This window comes from Mobula birostris, chromosome 32, assembly GCF_030028105.1.
Source record: "Mobula birostris isolate sMobBir1 chromosome 32, sMobBir1.hap1, whole genome shotgun sequence".
In the NCBI taxonomy this organism is placed as follows: Eukaryota; Metazoa; Chordata; class Chondrichthyes; order Myliobatiformes; family Myliobatidae; genus Mobula; species Mobula birostris.
In genome coordinates, this window is record NC_092401.1 from 17,740,076 (window position 1) to 17,755,868 (window position 15,793).

The 15,793-nt window shown below is 42.7% G+C and overlaps 1 protein-coding gene across 2 annotated transcripts in view; it reads left to right on the forward strand.

The window, feature by feature from the left end:
• Positions 1-278: 278 nt before the first annotated feature.
• map2k7 (mitogen-activated protein kinase kinase 7) overlaps positions 279-15,793 on the forward strand; it is a 100,985-nt gene continuing 85,470 nt past the window's right edge. Inside the window, exon 1 of one of the 2 annotated variants that reach the window (XM_072248441.1) lies at positions 279-460. In XM_072248441.1, the coding sequence (XP_072104542.1) occupies positions 325-460 (136 nt within the window). In that variant the 5' untranslated portion in view covers positions 279-324. The remainder of the gene's footprint in view (positions 461-15,793) is intronic. The other variant, XM_072248442.1, reaches the window with a different exon arrangement.

The following is a 15,793-nucleotide window of genomic DNA, read 5'->3' on the forward strand; positions in this document are numbered from 1 at the left end:
AAAGTGATGGGAAGATGGGTGAGCGTAGATGTCCGGGAAATGGAGAAGATGCGGGTGAGGGAAGCATCAATGGTTAGTAGAAGGGAAACCACGTTCTTTGAACCCGGACTTATCAGGGTTCGGACGGTTGATCTGGTTCCAGGTTGGATAGACCCAATGCAGTCCCACTCGGGAGGGTCTTGACGCCCGAGGGAGGAGTTCCAAGCCGAAGGCCGGAGCTACGCGAGCGGAAAGGTGGAGCCAAGCGTCAGGCATCCGCAGGAGGGGGAGGGGCGGCAGCAGGGTTTCACACGCCTGCGCGCTCCCTCTGCATCTTGAGCTAAGATGGCGGCCTCCTCCTTGGAGCAGAAGTTGTCGCGTCTGGAAGCCAAGCTGAAACAGGAGAACAGGGAGGCGCGGCGCCGGATCGACCTCTCCCTCGACATGAGCTCGCCTTCCAGCCCGAGGAGACCCCGACCAAGTAAGCAAAGAGGCCGGTGGTCTGGGGAGGGGGTGTGTCGGCCCAGTGCCCGAGGCGCAGGATCGGACCCCACAGTGCCCTGACAACGGAAACCAGGCCGCGTCATCTCTAGAGGAGGTATCCATTATGACGGACAGCTATTCTGACCAATTAGAGTGGCTGTTTGCGTCAGAATCTGTGTCAATCCTCTTTACGGCCCAATCATATCAGGGCAGAGATGGGACGGCTGTTGGACTTGTATTGTGACAAGTCGAGGTGGAGGAACCAACCCGTCCTTCTCGCAGCCACCACATCGAACGTGTGGCAGAAGCCACGACAGGACCCCTTCCTCCTACTGCTCGGTGGTGGTGGTAGCAGTGGGATGTGTTTTTAATTGCACACCATTGAGGCCAATCGAGCCTCAGAGACACCCGTCAGTCAGATTGACCGGCCAATCTATCCCACATACGTGCTTCCTGTGGGGTTGGCTGTGGACGGAAATGGTTCCTCCCCCAGGCTCGTCGGGCCCTGTGGCCTGTTTATTTATAAACAGCCCTGGCCAGCTGAGGTTGGGGTGTGGATGACGGAGGCACCGAATCCGCAGACTCCCACTCCCACACCGATGGAAGTCCGTGGCCGCATTTAGTATCGGTGTTATCTGGGCGCTCTCAGTGTTCCCACTCACGAAAACACGGATTACGAACATGGAAACAAAACAGTGCAGTGTAAAGAATCGCCTTAAATGTGGAAACGTTGGCTAAAACGGAATGGTTTATAAATCGACGATACTGGAAATATTCACTAAGTTGGCAGTGTCTGTGAAGACAGAGAACCTAATAGTGTTTAATGTAGGAAGGCCGTAGACCACGAGCGGTAATTCCGTTAACAGATGCTGCTTAAGCGGAATGTTTCCAGAATGCTTCTGTTTCAGATTTCCAGCGACCATATAAATATTAAGGAAATTGCAGGGCTAGAATTCTCAACAGTAACAAAAAATTATGGAAACACATAGCACCTGTGAGACGGTTGCAAGGTTAATCTTTCTTGTCGAAGAATTCTCAGTGTAAAAATAATAGTGTTGCAAACTGAATACTTTTGATCAGGTAGTACCAGAATTATGGTTGTGATAAAGTTGGTGAAACCACTTATTACAAATTGATGGGGACTTTTTAGAAAGAGTTTAAAGGTGTAGGAATTGCTCTGTACACCAGGCAGCTTCAGTGGCAAGAGAAAAGCTGTTAATTTTACATGTTGCTAAATTAGTCAATTTCAAGTTCAAGTTTATTGTCATCTGACTGTACTTGTATGCAACCAAATAAGGCAAATTTTTCTGGATCTTGGTGTATCCACAAAACATTTACACAGCATCTAAGACAAAATATTACCACAAGTAATAAAGTGTAATTGAATGAGTATATAGTGTACAACACTGGTAAACAGTAAACAGTCCTAGTGATGAGACCTGGAGGTAGCGGATTATTCTCACAACCTCAGGGAAGAAGCCGTTACCCAGTTTGGTAGATCTATTCATCCTTCCTGATGGTAGTTAGTCAAAGAGATTGTGGGATGGGTGGTAGGTATCCTGAACAATGCTTTGGGCCCTTTGTATACAACACTCCCAGTAAATCACAAGTGGTAGGGAGGGAGACCTTGGTGATCCTCTCAGCAGTTTTTACTGTCTTTTGTAGGGTCTTGTGGTCTGATGCCTTGCAGCTTTCATGCCACACAATGATAGAGCCAGACAGGACATACTCAGTAGTGCTGTAGAAGGTTGTTAGAATGGGGGTAGGAAGCCTTGTATGTCTTAATCTCCTCAGAAAGTGAATGTGTGCTGTGCCTCTTTGACTAATGAGGAAGTGTTACTGGTCCAGATTAGATCGTCCATTATGTGCACACCAAGGAACTTTGTGCTCTTCACTCTCTCCTTGACAGAAATATTGATGTGCAATGGAGAGTGCTCAACCTGCACCTTCCTGAAGTCCCAGTCTTCTCTAGTCCTGTTCACTTTGAGACAAAGATGGTTGTTCTCACATCAGTTGACAAGTCTCTCCACCTCCTCTGTATGCCAACATATCATTATTGCTGTTGAGGCCAACCATTGTAGTATCATCACAAGCTTGATGTTGTTTGAGTTGGCACTGGCAGTGTTGTTGTGAGTCAGCAGAAGGCTGAGCTGACAGCCTTGGGGTGGGGGCACCTGTGCTGTGCTTCATGGAACTTGAGATGTTGCTGCCAACCCGGACAGTCTGGGGTCTTTCTATCAAGAAGTCCAAGATCCAGTTACAGAGAGGGTTGTTAAGTCCCAATGAGACCAATTTACCCACCAGCCTCTGAGAAATTATTCTGTTAAACACCAATCTGAAGTCAATGAACAACTTCCTGGAATATGAGGCATCATTTTCTAGGTGGGACAGGATAGAGTGGAGGGCCATTGCTATGGCATAATCAGTGCACTGTTTTGAGCAGTGGGTGAATCGGAAAGGGTCCAATGTAGCTGGAAGCTGAGATTTAATATGATCCTTTACCAGCCACTCAAAGCATTTCATGATTGTTGAAGTGCAGTAATTATTTAGATCCTACTGTTGTTCTCTTGGGCACTGGAATGATGGTAGTTGCCTTGAAACCTGCAGGAACAGTTGACTGCTGTAAAGAGATATTAAATATGTCTGTTGAGACTTCTGTCCCTCATCACAAATATAGACAACAGAAAATGTTGAATTTGATCTGGTGTCCAGAAAACTGATAACTGCCTAGAAGAAAGAGAAGTTGCCCTTGGAACAATGCAGAAAGCTATGGACATAGTTTAGAATAGAAGCAGAATGAAGAATTAAAGTTACAGACAACTGAAACTTAAGGTTTGCCCTAGGACTAAACTTGGATGTTCCGCTAAGTGGTCACCTTATGTCACTCCACAGCAGAGGTGGACAAATCAGTACACTAAATAGGAGTAAGCTCAAGTGAAGGTCTTTCTGAATGGTGAGAAGGGATAATGTAAAAGAGCGGGTGTTGTATCTCCTGTGGTTGCATGGAAAAATGCCACAATAAGGCATGGTTGGTACACATGGAAGAGCAGACCCAGATCAGTGCGGGGTACTGAAGTGAGAGAGGAAGGGAGGGTGTATCTGGTAGTGGAATCTCATTGAAGGTATTGGAAGATGAGATACATTGGTTGATGAGAACAAATGTGAGCTTTTTCCTTGTTTTGTCTGGAATAGTGGCTTAGAACAAAGGTGTGGGAAATAGAGGAGGTATGGCCAAGGGTTATGTCCAATGTTATAAAGTAGAACTCATGGTTGAGAAAAGGAAAGTATTTCAGAGGCACTTATATAGAGGGACTTAACAAACTGTGCCACAGTTCCCGAGTAGATATTGGCTTGTGCATAATAGGACACTTGACAAGGGCCAATAAAAAGAAGTTAAGTTTAAGCGGAGCGGCCATTCTGTGAGTGGGCCTGTGTTAGATTAGGGAGTTGAGCCTTTGGCTTATCGAGGAGAGGCATAGGCCATAGGTAGATATTTTTAGTTATTTATTCTTTCTTTCTTTCTTATTGAGCATTTAGAGCAGTAGGGATGCAAGGAAGGATAGTGAGTGGAATGCTCTTCTTACAAGATGTGGGAAGGCAGGGAGACATCCAGAAGTTTCTGGCAACTATACTTGCAAGAAGTGAGTCCAGCTGCAGCTTCTAACAGACCGTGTTGAAGATTTGCAGCTGGAACTGAATGAACAGATCATGTGAGAGGCTGAGGGGTTGATAGGATATAGAGGGAGCTAGGTACACCCAAGGTGCAGATCACAGGTTAGTAGGTGACCGTCAGAAGAGGGAAAGGAGATAGACAGCTGTGCAGCGTATCCCTGTGGCCATTCCCCTTAACAACAGAGGAAAGCCGCAACAGTCAGGTCCCTAGCACTGAGTCTGGCTTGTGGCTCAGAAGAGAAGAGGGAGAAGAGGCAAGTTGCAGTGATAGGGGATTTGTTGGATAGGGGAACAAGAAGGAGGTTCTGTGTATGAGAACAAGATTCCTGGATGGTATGTTCCCTCCTGAGTGCTAGCTCATGGACACCTTGGATCAAATCCACAGCATTCTTAAGTGGGAGGTTGTATTTCACATCAGTATAAATGACGGGTAGGAGGGGTGACAAGGTCCTGCAAAGTGAGTTCAGAAAGTTCAATGCTAAGTTAAGGATAGGACCTCCAGGGTTGTGATCTCAGGATTGCTACCTGTGCCACGTGCTAGTAACGCCAGAAATAGGAAGATCACAGAGTTTAACACGTGGCAGGAGGGAGGGCTTCAGATTTTTGGATCTTTGGGCTCTTTTCCAGGGAAGGTGAGACCTGTACAGAAGAGACAGTTTGTAACTGAACTGGAGGGGGGGCTAATATCCTAGCAGGAAGGTTTGCTACACGGGGTGGATGGGGTGTGGGGGATGGTTAAACTAGAGTTGCTGGGAGATGGGAACCAGCACAGGTAGTGGTGTGGTTGTAGAGAAAGATTTTGTTAAACCTACATACAAAGTCAGGATTCAATAGGTCAAGCATGGTGGGACTAATGTTCTGAACTGCGAGGAATATTTTAGGAAAGGCGGATGAGCTTGGGGCCTGGATCAGCATGTGGAATTATGACATTGCAGCCTTTGGTGAGACTTGATTGTAGGAGGAGCGGTACTGGCAGCTCAGTGTTCTGGAGTTCTGTTGTTTCAGATGTGATAGAGCAAGAGGAATTAAAGTGGTAGGATTGATGTTACTAGTCAGGGAAAATGTCACAGCAGTGCTCACTCAGGGCGGGAGATCTTGTCTAGTGAGGCTTTATGGATGAAATTGAGGAATAAGAAATGTATGACCATGTTAAATGCATTATATTATAGACCAACTAACATACTGTGGGATTGAGTACATGGAAGTCCCAACTAGAGAGAGTGCAAGAGACCTCCAATTAGGAAGTGAGACAGAAGAAGAAGAAAGCCCTTAACTCCGATTGGAGTTAGTGGGACGCTGTCATGATGGCCTTTTTAGCAGGCTTTCTTATTTTTACGAGGCCGAGTTGCTAGCTCGACGCTCAACCCAGCACGGATGGAAATCGTGCAAGGGAGCCGGCTGGATTCGAACTCGGGAGCCTTCGCTCCGAAGTCCGGCACTGATGCCACTACATCACCAGCCAGCCAAATGAGACGGGGAGGTGACAGAAGTTTGCGTTGGGGAACACTTTGCATCTAGTGATTATAATGCCATTAGTTTTAAGTAATTATAGAAGAGGACAGGTCTGGTCCACAGGTTAAGATTCTAAATTGGAAAAAGGCCAATTTTGATGGTATCAGAAAGGATCTGGCAAGTGTGGATTGGGACAGCTTGTTTTCTGACAAAGGTGTAGTTGGTAAGTTGAAGGACTTCAAAGGTGGAATTTTGAAAGTACAGAGTGTGTATGTTCCTGTCAGAAATAAAGGCAATGACAGTGGGTTTAGAGACATTAGTTTTTGAGAGATATTGAGGCTCTGGTTAAGAAAAAAGGAGGTGCGAAACTGGTTTAGGTAGGTAGGAACAAATGAGGTACTTGAGTATAAGAAATGCAAGAGAACACTTAAGAAAGAAATCAGGAGGGCTGAAAGAAAGCACGAGGTTGCCCTTGCAGACAAGCTGAAGGATAAAACTAAGGGCTTCTATGGATATATTAAGAACAAAGGATAGCAAGGGCAAAATTGGTCCTCTGAGTGATTGGAGGAGATCTTAAATGGATTTTTTTGCATCTGTATTTACTCGAGAGATATTCATGGAGTTGATAGATGTGAAGCAATGCAGATCCTATACAGATTACCGAGGAGGAGGTATTTGCTGTCTTGAGGCAAATTAGGATGGATAAATACCCAGGGCCCAACAAGGTGTTCCCTCAACCCTGTGGGAGGCTAGTGCAGAAATTCCAGGGACCCTAGCAGAGATACTTAAAACAACCTTAGCCATGGCTGAGTTGCGGAGGATTGGATGTGCTAATGTTGTTCTGTTGTTTGAGAGAGGCTCTAAAAATAAGCTAGGAATTATAGGCCAGTGAGCCGGACATCAGTAGTGGGCAAGTTATTGGAAGGTATTCTAAGTTTTGGATGTAGAAGTACTTGGATAGATAGGGATTGATTAGGAATAGTCAACATAGCTTTGTGCATGGGAAGTCATGTCTTACCAATATTATAGAGTTTTTCAAGGAAGTTACTAGTGAAGTTGATGAAGGTAAGGCCGTGGATACATGGACCTTAGCAAGGCCTTTGACAAGGTCCCACTTGGGAGGCTGGTCACGACGGTACAGTTGCTGAGCATTCAAGATGAGGTAGTAACTTAGATTAGACATTGGCTTTGTGGGAGAAAATAGAGAGTGGTTGCCTCTCTAACTGGAGGTCTGTGACTAGTGCAGTGCTGCAGGAATCAGTGCAGGGTTCATTGTTTATCATCTGTATCAACAGTCTGGTTGATATTGCGGTAAACTCGTGGATGTTACCAAGATTGTGGGTGTAGTTGAAAACTCAAAGCTTGCAACAGGATCTGAACCAACTGTAAAAATGGGTTGAAAAGAGACAGATGGAATTTAATGCAAACAAGTGTGAGGTGTTGCATTTTGGGGGGGACCAGCTAGGGTAGGTTTAACACGATGAATGCTAGGGCACAGAAGTGTGCTGTAGAACAGAGGGATCTGGGAATATAGATCCATAATCCTTGAAAGTGGCATCACAGGTAGATAGAGTCATAAAGAAAGTTTTTGGCACATTGGCCTTCATAAATCAATGCAGTGAGCACAGGGAATGAGGTGTTATGTTGAAATTGTATAAGACTTTGGTGAAGCCTAATTTGGAATATTGTGTGCAGTTTTGGTTACCTACCTACAGGAAAGATGTAAATAAGATTGAATGAGTGCAGAGAAAATTTACAAGGACTTAGCGACCTGTGTTATAGGGAAAAGTTAAATAGTTTAGGACTTCGTTCCCTAGAATGTAGAAGATTGAGAGGAGATTTGATAGAGGTATGCAAAATTATGAGGAGTACTGTAAAGATAGGGTAGGCACAAGCAGTCTTTTTCCACTGAGGAAGGGTGAGACTACAACTGGAGGTCATGGGGTAAGGGTGAAAGGCAAAATGTTTAAGGGAACATGAGGGGGAACTTTTTTAATCAGAGGGTAGTGAGAGTGTGGAATGAGCTGCCAGCGCAAGTGGTGGATGTGGGGTTGACTTCAACATTTAAGAGAAATTTGGATAGGTACATGGATGGGCAGGGTATGGCGGTCTATGGTCCGGGTGCAGGTTGATGGAACTAGCAGATTAATTACTCAGTGTGGACTAGATGGACTGAAAGGCCTACTTCTGTGCTATAGTGTTCTGTGACTCTGAGTCTAAATGGGAAGATAAACAGGAATTCAGTTTATTAGCACAGCCCGCTCTTCAATGTATTATCTACCTTCTCTGCAACTTGAGATAAGGTATTCTGTCTTCAAATTACGTTGAAGTCTTTGTTTTGTGGCATTAACTTCTTTTCCAGGGATTCTGCCAAAACTGCTGAGTGATTTTTTCATATTTGCAGTTTTGATTCCAGGTTTTATTTGTTCAATTTAAAGATCTGACCACTTAGATGCCAATGTGGAATTTTAGAAAAGCCTTAATGTCAAAGTTAAGCATAAGATCAACTCTGTAGGCATTGTTTATTGTTTTCTAGGTTTATCAAATGTGAGTACTCTAATTAAATATTGGATTAACATTACCTGCCAGTATATATTACTTATGATAGCTAATGCGCATTGTTCAGTGAATCATTGGAAACTGAAGATTCAACAGACTGTACTTGCTGTAATCAAGAGCAAAAACACACTCCGGTAGGAACTCAGCATCTGTGGAGGCAGGTGGGTGATGGATGGCCTTCATCAGGTTCTAATGCAGAGTCTCACCCTGAAACATCGACTATCCCTTTGCCTCCACAGATTCTGTTTGATCTGCTGAGTTCCTCTAACAGTTTGGTGTTTGCATTGAGAACTGAATATTGATTCAGATATTCCTCCAAAATATTTTGTGAGATACATTTGTTATTCCCAGTATCTAAAGTTTCTTTGAATGTATTCCCTAACCTAGATAAATACACTGCTGTCAATCTAATCAACATTGAAAATGTCAATTCATTTAGAATTTTTTGTTCATGCCAGTATTGCAGTACCTTACCTGGCTCTGATATATTATTGCCTTGAGAGAGCACACAGTTGCAAGAAAAAATTTGTGAACCCTTTGCCATTACCTGATTTTCTGCATTAATTACTCATAAAATGTGATCCAATCTTCATCTAAGTCACAATAATAGACAAACACTATCAGCCTAAACTATTAACACACAAATAATTGTACTTCTCATCAATACTGAGTACACCTTTTAAATAATGACAGTCTAGGTTCAAAAAAGTATGTGAACCTCTGGGATAATGCCATCTACAAAAGCTATTTAAGTCAGGTGTTAATCAATGAACTGAGATTGGAGGTGTGGGTTGTAGAGGTGCCCTTCCCTGTAAAAATGACACGCAAAGTCAGTTTACTGATGGAGCCTGCTCTTCTCAAGAAAGATCTGGTTATGGGTACCATGCCTTGATCAAAACAACTTTTGGAGGACCTTAGAAGAATTTTAGAGATGCATGAAGCTGGAAACGGCTACAAAAGCAATTCTAAAGACCTGAGAGTTCATCAGGGCACAGTAAGAGAAATTCAGTACTGTTGCTACTCTCCCTAGGGGTGGGTGTCCTGCAAAGATCACACCATGAGTGCAAAGTGCAATATTGAAGCTGGTGAAAAAGAACCCAAGGGTAACAGCAAAAGATGGAACTTGCTAAAGTCTCTGTTCATGTGTCCACCCTAAGAAAAACACTGAAGAAGAATGATGTTCACAGAAAGACACCATGGAAGAAACTATTTCTCTCCAAAAAGAAACACTGGTGTATATCACAAGGTTGTAAAAAACCACCTGGATGTTCCACTATGCTTCTGGGACAATGTTGTGTGGACAGATGAGACAAAAGTTGAAGTTCTTTGTAGAAATACACACCACTATGTTTAGAGGAAAAAGAGCACTGCACACCAACACGAAGACCTCATCCCAACTGTGAAGCATGGTGGAAGGAGCATCATGGTTTGGGGCTGCTTTGATGCCTCAGGGCCTGGCCAGCTTGCAATCATTGAGGGAACAATGAATTCAAAATTGTATCAAGACATTTCACAGGAGAATGTCAGGGTGACAGTCCGCCACCTGAAGCTTAATAGAAATTTGATGATGCAACAAGAAAATGATCTGAAACACGAGTAAATCAACAATTGAATGGTTTAAAAAGCAGAAAATTCATGTTTTGGAATGGCCAAGTCAGACTCCGGCCCTTAACCCAATTGAGATGCTGTGGCATGACCTGAAGAGGACTGATCAGGCATGGTATCTCAGAAATATTGATGAACTGAAACAGTTTTGTGTGGTGGAATGGTGTAAAATTCCTCCTCGCCATTGTGCAATTCTGATCGGTGTCTACGGGAAACGTTCGGTGGAAGTTGTTGCTGCTAAATGAGGTTCTACCAGCTATTAAATACAAGGGCTCACATGCTTTTCCTGGTCTGGACTGTGAATCATTAAACAATGTGTTCATTAAAGACATGAAAAGTACAATTGTTTGTGTGTTGTTAGTTTAGGCAGATTATGTTTTTCTATTACTGTGACTTCGATGAAGATCAGACCATATTTTATGAGTAATTAATGCAGAAAGCCGGGTAATTGCAAAGGGTTCACAAACTTTTTCTTGCAACTGTATTATTGTTTATTGTATTCTAGATTCTAAAAAACCTCTTAAAGTTCAAAGTAGATTTATTATCAAAGTACATCATGTACTGCCCTGAGAATCAATGAAAAACTGCACACAACAAAGATGTAAAGGACAACAAACTGCATATACAAAAAAAGAAAATAATAATAGTAATAAATAAGCAATAAATATTGATAATACAAGCCGTAGTGTCCTTAAGAGTGATTCCATAGTTTGTAGAATAAGTTCAGTGTTGTGAGTGAAGTTGAATGTAGTTATCCCTCTGGTTCAAGAGCCTAATGACTGTGGGTGATGACTGTTTCTGAACTTTTCTGTAAATCAGTTCTTTATCCATAGTAAATGGTCTTGTTCCAAGAACGGAATTGTAGATTTGGGATCTCTTTGCTCATGAAAAAGCATTTATTGCTTAAGAGCAACTGCTGTTAATGTACATCTTGCCTTTTATAAATTTCTCTGAGTAGTTAGTTTGAACTCCAGGGTTATTTCAAGTGCACCATTGTTTGCGTCAGGTTCCAACCACGAAAAATATTTTTGTAAAGCAATCTGCAGATGCTGGAATTCTGAAGTAAAAACAGAAGGTGTTAGCAGTACTCAGCAGGTCCTATTGAATTTGTGGAGAGAAAAACAAAAGTTAATGTTTCAGGATGAAGACAAGTTTCATAAAATGGTATGGAATAAAACAAGAAATTTAATTGTTGGAATTTAATGAAGCAATAAAGCTTTATTTAATAAAAGGGAAGTTTTAGATGGATTTGGGGTTTTCCACAGAGAAGCTGAGTAGTGGGAGAATGAACTTTCAGATAAAACAATAGTGGCATTTGACATTTTCTAAACTGATGATTTAGGTACGCCATATGTTCTTGTGTAGTCTAGATTTTCATATACTTGCACTGTAATCAGGTGTGGAAAAATGGACTCACGGGGCACCATCTGAACTGGTTATGAATATAGAATCATAAAATCTTCGGCACAGAAATCGGTCCTTTCGATTCACCATATCTATTCAATTCCGTTTCCATATACTGGACTTGTATCCTTCTGCCAGGGGTTTCCAGCCTGGAGTCCACGGACTCATTTGTTGGTAAGGCTCCACAGCATAGAAAAGGTTGGGAATCCCTACAGGATTCCTGTATCTGTCCAAATGCCTCATAAACACCTGCCTCCATGAACTGTTCTGGCAGGTCATTCCAGATAATCAGCCTGCTGTGTGAAAATTACTGACTATGACACTAACACTTATTTTTTTCTTTTAAAAACTTAAGTTAGTGAGCATTGCCTTTAACATTAGTCATTGTCCTGGTGAATTTAAAAAGAATACGGGAATGGAGCCTGTATGTTTAGAAAGACTGTGGTGTGTTTAAAATGATTGTGGGAAAAGAGCTTTGTTAAGTTTAAAGGGGTCATAAGAGAGGAGTAGGTTTCTAGTGACATTAAAGGGACGTCTGGGGCCCTAGTGAGGTTAAAAGGAGAGTGTGACAGGTCACCAAAGAGTTTAAAAGGAGGTTAAAAAGAGCATGGCAGCAAGCCCCAGTGAGTGTAAGGATCTTGGGAACAAGTCCCTAATGATTTTGAAAGGATCATGGACTTGAGTTCCATTGAGTTTTAAGGAAATATGAAAAACGTTATATCAGAGGACTTGTCCTGGGACTAGCATATAAATGCCGTTTCAAATAAACCACAGAAGCACCTCTAATTTCTAAGAAGTTTGCACAGATTCAGCAGGTAATCTAAAACTTCGACAGACTTTTATATATGTACAATAGAGAGTATCCTGACTAGTTGTATCATGGCCTGGTATGGAAACACCAGTGCCCAAGAACAGAAAAGCCTACAAAAAGTGGTTGATACAGACAGCCCAGTTTATCACAGGAAAAGTCTTCCTCACCACTGAGCACGCCTACAAAGAGCGCTGCCAACAAGAAGGAGTCATCTATCATCAAGGACCCCCCACCATCCAGCCATGCCCTCTTCTCGCTGCTACCATCAGGAAGGAGGTACAGGAGCCTTAGGTCCCACACCACCAGGTTCAGGAACAGTTATTTCCCTTTCATCATCAGGCTCCTGAACCAGTGTGGATGATTTCACTCACTTCAACTCTGAACAGACCATTGAACACAACCTATGGGCTTACTTTCAACGACTCTACAACTCATTTTCTCGGCATTATTTATTTATTTATTATTCATTTCTCTTCTTTTACACATTGGTTGCTTGTTAGTCTGTGTAGTTTTTCATTGGTTTCTTTTTTTTACTGTGAATGAAAATGAATCTGGGTTGCATTTGATATGTGCGTAAATTGATAATTTACTTTGAGAATGTAGTGGAAGCAAGGTTAATGTCTGCATTTTAGTAAGTGTTTGGATGATCATCAGTTAACTTGCCTAGGTACAGAAGGCTATGGGCCAACTGCAGAAAGATGCAATTAATAAGGATCAGTGTCTACTGGTTGCGCGGACGCAGTGGACTAAAAGCCGTTTCCATGCTAAATGACTTTGTAGCTCTAAAGGCCAATGTGCCATTTGTCTTTCTAACTGCTTGCTGCACTCAGCTGCTAACCTTTGTGATTTGTGGATAAGAACACACGGAAAATGATATGGATGGTCCTGGTAAACATAGTCTGGTTACAGCTATTTGCAGGTAGATTTACTATGGACGTGTGCGAGTCATTCACCAAAGTAGTGAGGTTTTGTTCCTGTAAAAGTGAAAGGTAAGGATAGCAAGTTCCTGAATGTCAAAGAATATAGACGGTTGAATAAAGGAAAAAAAGAAACACATATGTAGAATAAGGAATTCAAAACAGAGGGGACCCTTCAGGAGTATAAAAAGTTTTAGAGGACAGTTACAAAATCAGGAGGATGAAGAGGGAGCATTTAATACCACTGACAGATAAGGCTGTGGAAGATGGCGCCAACAATGTGACCAAGGGCAACATCCTTCAGACAGTTCACAAACTACCGCTTTCATTTTTACTTTGTCTTTTTCCTTCAAATGTGGTCCTGCTTCTACTGTTGCAGCCTGTGATCTACATTTTGGTGGACTGGCTTGGACTGATTGAGTGATCTGACACCTTGCTGTCTCCGAGGGGGTTCGGTGAGGTTTCAAGGGAAGTGTGCGGTCTGGAGGTCAAGAAGCCTGGAGACTCCATTTCTTGCCAATCTCATCGTTAGATTGAAAACATCGAGGACGATAGCAGACGGCAAGCGAGTGCTCGGCACTGTCTACCTGCGAGTGACTGTTCTCTCTCTCCCCCTCACTTGCTGTTGGAGGAAGGTGTCTGCGTGTGACGGTTTCTCTCTCTCTCTCCCTCTCCCTCAATGCTGTCGGAGGACGGTGCCGGAGTCCTGGGTCTGGGGCAAGGTTCAATTGACGTGGTTTGTGGATTTGACTCTGTAGTTCACGTTATGTTGTGTTTCTGCTTTCTGGTCACTCCTTTATTTGTTTGCAATTTTTGATCGGGATGGACTAGCTCTGTGGCCTGAAGTTAACAAATGACACATCACTGGATTGAACTGAACTGAAATCAATATGCCTGGAGTGTTTTGTTGATTTAATGATCTTTGTTTTTTTAATCATTTTTTAGACAAATCCTAGGGTTGTACAAAGCATACACAGTTTGATTATAAATGTACTTTGAATCTAATGTGAAACCTGAAGACAGAGGAACAGAACTAGGCTGTTTAGTCCATTGAGTTTGCACCACAATTTTCCCGCCTCCTCCTTGTAACCAATAACCCCTTTACCAATCAAGATCCTATCAATCTGTCCCTTAAATACACTCAATGTCTTGGCCTTCAGAGGCCTCTGTGGCAACAAGTTCAACAGGCTGAAGAAATTCCTCCACATCTCTATTCTAACGAAACATAATTTATTCTGAGGCTGTGTGCTGAGGTCCTACACTCTTCATTCACTCCATATCCATTCTATCCAGGCCTTGCAGTACTTGGATTTTAAGGAGGTCCCCCTCATCCTTTGAAGTCCATCATTCCAAGCCCAGAAACATCAAGTGCTCCTTGTGTTAAGCCTTGCATTCCTGAAATCATACTCATGAACCTCCTCTGTTTCCTTCCAGAGTCAGCACATCTTTCCATAGATATCATCATCATCATCATCATCAGGTGCCATGCTCAGTTTGAGCTTTGACTACCATGGCCCACACACTCTTGTTTCGGGTCAAGTGGATCAATTCATTGGTATTCATTTCCAGTTCTCTGGCTACTGTCTCCATCGTCATTTGTCTTTGTCTTCCTCTTGCTTTCTTCCCTTCAATCTTTCCCATAATTACTGTGCATTCTAACTCCTCTTTCCTAATCACATGTCCAATGATATAGGGCCCAGAATTACTCACAGTATTCCAAATGTGGCCTGACCAATGTCTTTCAAAGCCTCAGCAATATAGCCTTGCTTTTATATTCCAGTCCTCTAATGCTGCATTTGTATTCCTTAATCCTAACTCGACCTGCAAGTTAACCTTAGGAGAATCCTGAACCAGTTCCTTTCAACTTCCAGTTTATGAATTGTCACCCCATTCAAAAAATAATCTACACCTTTATTCTTTCTGCAAATGAGTTCTGATACAGGGCTTTGACAATTCTATTCCTCCCATAGAAGTTGCTTGACCTGCCAAGTTCATCCAATGGATTGTTTGTTGCATAACCATATACTTCTGTATGTTCTATTCTCCCTGCCAATTCTTTGCCCATGTCCAAATCCTTATGCGGACTCCTTACCTCCGCAATGCTACATGTCCCCCTGTCTATCTTCCTATTGTCTTCAAATCTGGCCACAATGCTTATCACTTCCTTCATTAACGTATAACATGAAAAGTAGTCCCAATATTGACCCCTACAGAACTCAGTCACCTGCAGTTATCCTAAAAAGGAACCCTTTGTTCTCACTCTTTGCCTTCTGCCAGTCTTCTATCCGTGCTGGTACCTTGCTTTTAACACCTTGTTTTATCTTATTTTGCAGCCTTGTGTGTGGCACATTGTTAAAGACCTTCTGCAAATCCGAATGAATCATGTCCTCTGACTAACTTTCTTGTTACCTCAAATAATTCTAGATTTGTCAGGAAGTATTTCCCCTCAACAGATCTTTGCTGGCTTTGTTCTGTCTTATTATGTACTTTCAAATCTTACTAACCTCAGAGATCAGGCTAACTGGCTTTAATTTCCTGTCTTTTACCACCTCCCTTCTTAAACAGGGGTGTGATGTTTGCAATTCTCCAGTCCTCTGGAACCCTCTCCATTTCCAGTGTTTCTTGAAAGGTCTCCACCAAAGCCTCCACAAACTCTTCAGTTACCTCTTTCAGAACCCTGGGATGTAGTACATCTAGTTCAGATGACTTATCCACCTTCAGGCCTTTCAACTGGCTCCTTTGGCTTGGTAATGCCACTGGACTCACCTCTGCCCCCTGCTCCTCCTGATTTCTGGCATGTTACTGGTATCTTGCACCGTGAAGACTGATGCAATGTACCTATTTTGTTCCTCTGCCATTTCTCTGTTCTCCATTACTACTTCACTAATGTCCACGCTTACTCTTTATATAT